This window comes from Fulmarus glacialis, unplaced genomic scaffold, assembly GCF_000690835.1.
Source record: "Fulmarus glacialis isolate BGI_N327 unplaced genomic scaffold, ASM69083v1 scaffold47027, whole genome shotgun sequence".
Classification (NCBI taxonomy): Eukaryota; Metazoa; Chordata; class Aves; order Procellariiformes; family Procellariidae; genus Fulmarus; species Fulmarus glacialis.
In genome coordinates this window covers 51,610-57,445 of record NW_009222231.1, presented here as the reverse complement: position 1 = coordinate 57,445, position 5,836 = coordinate 51,610, and the positions used below count along the sequence as shown (strand labels likewise).

The following is a 5,836-nucleotide window of genomic DNA, read 5'->3' as shown; positions in this document are numbered from 1 at the left end:
CTGTGAGACTTCTGCGAGCCTCTGGTAAAATATTTTGTAAAATATTTTCAGTAAAACTGAAATAAAATTAAGCATCTCAATGCCTTCTCTCTAACTTTTTAAGCTAGTGAATCCTGCTGGGTTTGTCTGTAGTTTTTAAATGGTTGCCTACCACTGTTCCCTCTTAAAATAGTAACTTTGAATAATATTTTGAGTTTCACAGTGAGAAATATAACATTTTTGTTTGTTTCCCTTTGCTCCCCCAAATTACACAACCTTTGATTTTGAGGTTCCCTGTGGCTATTGGTATTTTCGAAGAGAAGTATTGCGCATTAATTATTTCCTTCATTTCCTCTAGGTCAGCTGGAAAAAATATGCATCGAAGTTCAACAGAAGAGGATTCATCTTCAGAGGAAGAAATGGAGTGGAGTGGTAACAATATGCTCCTAACTAATCTCTCTATACCTCAGTTAGATGGGACTGCAGATGAAAATGGTGGTAAGTAAATAGAAAAACAGCTTTGGAAGTTGAATTATTACCCGGGTTATAGTTTGTTTTCAGATCAATTTCCTAATTCTCAAAAGTGCTAACTGTTTTCAATTTTTGTTTCAATTGGAAGGACGTGCTCTCAATGGATTGCAGAAGCAGGGCCTTAACATCTTCCTTATAAGCCAACAATATTTTAATCTCAGTGCCCTCTACAAATTACCAGAATCTGCTTTTCCTATTGTATTAATGATCAAAAAAAGGGCATTGTTTAACTAGTTTTATGGAAAAGATAGTTACCTTGTTGCAAGGAGTATTTTTCTGTTACTATTTGTTATGCAAATATGGTGTTAAAATTAATGATTCTGTAGGATCATTTATCCTGCTAGGATTTCATTGTAAATAGTAAATGTGTTATCATGTAAATTTAGATGGTTCTTTGCTTTGCAAGTATTTGCCACACATGCTAAAATACAGTGAGCCTTTGCTTGAGCCTGCGTTTCATTCAGCAGATTGCATGTTCGCATCTTGGGATTCCGTGAGTTAAACTATGCAGTGGCAAAGCAATGCAGAAGAAACTGCCTTTCAAAATCTATAAAAAATTAAATTAATCTGTAGAGATATCTTTTGCCATCTCTTTATAACCTGCTGTCTTTGATCAAAATAACCTTAATTAATAGAATGCACACTTTGAGGTTAGGCAAATACATAAATACATTATTTGTTTCATTAGACAATCTATGTTTTTTCACATTTATAAAATTCTGTTGAGGAAAACAATGTAAAATGTATGGTTCTTGCAGGGAAAAATATGTATCTGTATCCAGAGTTTTTTCAGTATTAGGTTCACTTTTGTTCTTGGTCTAATCAACAGAAATGTTGAGAAGTGTTGTATTAGTCATACTTTATTGCCTTTAAAATTTGGTATTTGTGGTTAACATCACTTTGTACAGAAGCTTCTTTCTTAATCCATAGTACAAATTGGTTAATTTAAAATCTTGTTTGTGCTCATGCTTGTACCTAATTTCCTATTAATGCATTTGCTCTTTGGGGCAGGAATGTAATCCTTTACAAAATTTCTGTATTAGTTCGTGTCTCTCTAAGCTATTTGACAAAAATAACAAACATCGTATATTAGTATATAAAATACATATTCTTAATATATCTATTAGCAATTCTGTATTAGAGAAAGTGAGCTATATGATCTTATTACATAGACAACCACAGCTATTCTTTTGTGTTCACTGTTTAAAGTATAGTTTGCTTTTTCCTTTGCTTTTACAGGTATAATGGTAGGGTTAATACGTGACTTGATGTACTACTAATATGATTTAGTTTTGCAAAACATACAATTGTAATTTCCTTATTTGCAGTACTTTGTCATTTGATGTAAAAAGGGATGCTTCTGGCTAATGAGACTGTATCTTAAATCATTGTTTAAATTTTAGAATATTTTAAGTATATGAAATACCACATGCAGAAGAAGAGTGTCAGCTTAGAATGGGTTTATTAGTGTGAACTTTTACATCAACTTCTTATAATAGGAGATACAGTAGATTCAAAACAGATCTCAGTCCAATTCCTCTAAAATAGAACATGCTTATCCACACATGAATCTGTGTCCATAAGATCTGACTGACTGACAAGTATTTTTGCAATTTTTATATCTGAATAGTTAGGTCTTCCAAGTGTTCGTTGACACTTCACTAAACTCCCATTTTCTTGGTTTTCAGTTAGTCATCCTCATTCTTTGTGTGGACTCTGACCCTCAAAGAATCATGGGCAGCATCTCCCAGCTGTGTTTCACAGCTCAGGGACTCTGAGTATGGATTAGTGTATGCATTAGAAAATGTTATTAGAAACAATTGAGACTTCCTTTTATTTTTCTCACCCGGCAACAAATAAATTGCTAAGCTGAAGGCAGCATGATAATCCCCAAATTGGTTCAGACTTACAGTAAAGGCCCAAAGCATCCCCCAACTAGTACGACAGTGTGCAGCGCCTGCTTTCAGGTCATACAGCATGTTTCATAACTTCTGTCCCGCTTCAACATTTCAGCTAAAGATGTGGACACATGAACAAATTGCTGTGAGCCAGGAGCTCTGTGGTAACTGCCTCTTTGCAGAGGAATAAACTCCTTCGAATTACTTGGTGTTCATTGTGATTATGAGCAAGCACACAGTTGCTGCAAACCAGTTGTTAATTTGTTACTTAGACCACCTGCCTGTCCACACCTACTCTGCAGTAAATGTGGTGAAAGTATCAGCGAAAGAGAGAAATCGTCCCAGGTACCGTGTGATGAGTCTGCACAGGACAGTTACCACAGCACATGCTGGTCGCAGATCTGTGTGGGAATGTTAATGCATAGATCTAACTAAATGGTGTGAGCTCCTTGCATAAACACCTGAATGGGGGGTGGATTGCTCTGCTTTATAAAAGTGCAGCAAACTACCTATGCTTAGCGCACAGGACAGTTAATACAAAGCCCTTGCCATGTTGTAAGATAGTACTTTAGCTTTCTGTGCAATGACTTTTATATATAGGGAAAGTCATCTAAAGAAGTTCTTTGTTTTTCAGAGCCAATGAGTATGCATACTTCTCGGGGACAAAGCAGGATACAAGTTTTTCTAGAAATCAGTCTGTCTGTATTGAGTTATCTGAAAGTGATTTTAGAAGCCTTCTCTCAGAAAACCAGCATGAAATCTTTGGCAATTGTATGCAAGCCTACAATTTAGGAGTAACTGACAGAACAGCTGAGACACAAATGTACTGACGATGTGATTTTGATAAAGCAACTCATGTACTCAGGGTCTGTAGCAGTCATGATCATAAATGCAATGTGATTTAGAAGAGTTTTGTGTCTTCTTTGGATGGGAGGGCTTTCAGGAAAATGTCATTAAAATGGTTAATGCCTTAGGTTATTTTTATTTTTACAGGAAAACTAGAGTAAAATTGCTTGTCTTCCATTTCAGACAATCCTTTGAATAATGAAAGTTCTCGAACTCACTCCTCCGTCATTGCAACAAGCAAAATGTCTGTAAAGACCTCAATCTTTCACAAAGATGCTGCTACGCTAGAACCCCCGTCTTCTGCTAAAATTACTTTTCAGTGTAAACACACAAGTGCCCTTTCTAACCATGTTTTGAATAATGAAGATTTAGTAGAAGACCTCTCGCAACCAAACACAGAAACAGGACCTGAGCTTTCAGTCCATGCTCTTACAAAAGAAAGCACTTACTCAGCAAAGTACCCAACTCCATTCAGCAATAGTACTCATGCAGAAAACTCTCACAAAGAGAGTAACAAGAAAGATACTCTCCCAGTTCCTTCATGTGAAAATAATATTTTTGAGTATGAAGATGATATTTCATCAGTGAGCAGACAGATACCTAGTAGGAAGTATACTAGCATCAGAAAGGCTGAAAAGGATGTCTCTTTTATGCATGTGGGCCGCCACATTGGTGACAGCTTGTTAAATAAAAACTTATTTAACTATTCCGATTTGAGCCACTCCAAAGGTAAAATGTCCTCTGAAGTAAATGAAAAATCCAGCAGTGCAAGTATAAATAGTTTTTTTCCAGCAACAGTTACAGAAAATTGTGAATTGGTGTCTTGTGCAGGAGGCAGTCGAAGTGTGGTACATTCACTTGAAAATAACACTGATGAAGGTGGCCTTAATAAGCTTAAAATTAGGTATGAAGAATTTCAGGAGCATAAGGCAGAAAAGCCAAGCCTTAGTCAACAAGCAGCACATTATATGTTCTTTCCTAGTGTTGTTCTTTCTAATTGTCTCAGTCGACCACAGAAGTTAGCTCCCGTGACATATAAATTACAGCAAAGCACCAAACAGTCCAGGCTGAAGCTGAGTAAAAAGAAACATAGTTTTGTCAATCATCAGGAGCCTGCAAGTGTAAATGATGTTGCATCAGCGAAGGAAAGCTGCTATACACAAGGTAATGCTTGTAGTAACATTCCTGATAAGGGTAGTGCTTTGCCTAGTGACTTAGTTCAAGTTCCTCTTGAGGCTTTTGAAAACAAAATGCCTACAAGTACTGCTAATTATACTGACTGCCAGTTTGCAGATGGATCTCTTGAAACTGAGCAGTCATTTGGATTATGTGGGAATAAATATACGCTCCGAACGAAACGGAAGGTAAATTATGAGACTGAGGACAGTGAATCAAGCTTTGTCGCACACAACTCAAAAATTAATCTACCTCAACCGATAGAAAGTGTTGAAAGTTCGGATGGGTCTCAGAAGTCTCGAAAGCGTAGAAAACTTTCTAAAAAATTGCCACCTGTTATTATTAAATATATTATCATCAATAGATTTAGAGGGAGAAAAAATATGCTTGTTAAACTAGGGAAGGTAGATTCTAGTGAGGAAAGAGTAGTACTCACAGAGGAAAAGATGAACTTATATAAAAAGCTTGCACCTTTAAAGGACTTTTGGCCAAAAGTTCCTGACTCTCCTGCAACCAAATATCCTATTTATCCACTAACACCAAAGAAAAGTCACAAAAGGAAAGCAAAACATAAGTCAACCAAGAAAAAAGCTGGAAAACCACAAAAAACAGGTAGTAAAAATATTAAAAGAACTATATCTTTCAGAAAAAGGACTCATACAATTCTTTCTCCTCCTTCACCATCCTACAATGCCGAAGCTGAAGACTGTGACTATAACTATAGTGATGTTATGTCTAAGTTAGGTTTTCTTTCTGAGAGAAGCACAAGCCCAGTAAACACATCTCCACCTCGCTGCTGGTCTCCCACTGATCCAAAAGCAGAAGAAATTTTGACCAACCTGGACAGAGAAGCTTTATTTAGTAGGGGGCCCAATATGTGCAACAGCAAGACTGTTAATTCTAGTGTAGGAAAAAATAGTCGAGCAAAAACTCAGGTTAAGAAATGTAAAAAGAAATTTTCTAGTCCCGCTGTATCTACCAAGAAAAAGAAAAAGATTAATCAGGCTGATAAAACAGCAGATGATGGAAAGAAGAAGCCTAGAACAAAACAAAGACAAAAACCAGCTGAAAAAGCATCCTCAAGAAAGCGCGTTGTATTTAAAGATGAAAAAGGAAATACTCGCTCTACTGCAGAAGTGAAGTTTGTGCTGAAACATCAAGATCAACCTGAGATTTCTTACAACTCTGTCAACTCGCAGCCACTGCTGATAAAACAGCAGATGATGGAAAGAAGAAGCCTAGAACAAAACAAAGACAAAAACCAGCTGAAAAAGCATCCTCAAGAAAGCGCGTTGTATTTAAAGATGAAAAAGGAAATACTCGCTCTACTGCAGAAGTGAAGTTTGTGCTGAAACATCAAGATCAACCTGAGATTTCTTACAACTCTGTCAACTCGCAGCCACTTC

The 5,836-nt window shown here is 36.6% G+C and overlaps 1 protein-coding gene across 1 annotated transcript in view; it reads left to right on the top strand.

The window, feature by feature from the left end:
• Nucleotides 1-337: 337 nt before the first annotated feature.
• Nucleotides 338-5,836, top strand: part of REV3L (REV3-like, polymerase (DNA directed), zeta, catalytic subunit) — a gene marked incomplete at its 5' end in the record, with an annotated part of 46,680 nt that continues 41,181 nt past the window's right edge. The window contains 3 exons of the mRNA XM_009581384.1: nucleotides 338-477; nucleotides 3,438-5,650; nucleotides 5,824-5,836. The exon at nucleotides 5,824-5,836 is cut by the window's right edge and continues 1,984 nt beyond it. Coding sequence (XP_009579679.1) covers nucleotides 338-477; nucleotides 3,438-5,650; nucleotides 5,824-5,836 — 2,366 coding nt within the window. The remainder of the gene's footprint in view (nucleotides 478-3,437; nucleotides 5,651-5,823) is intronic.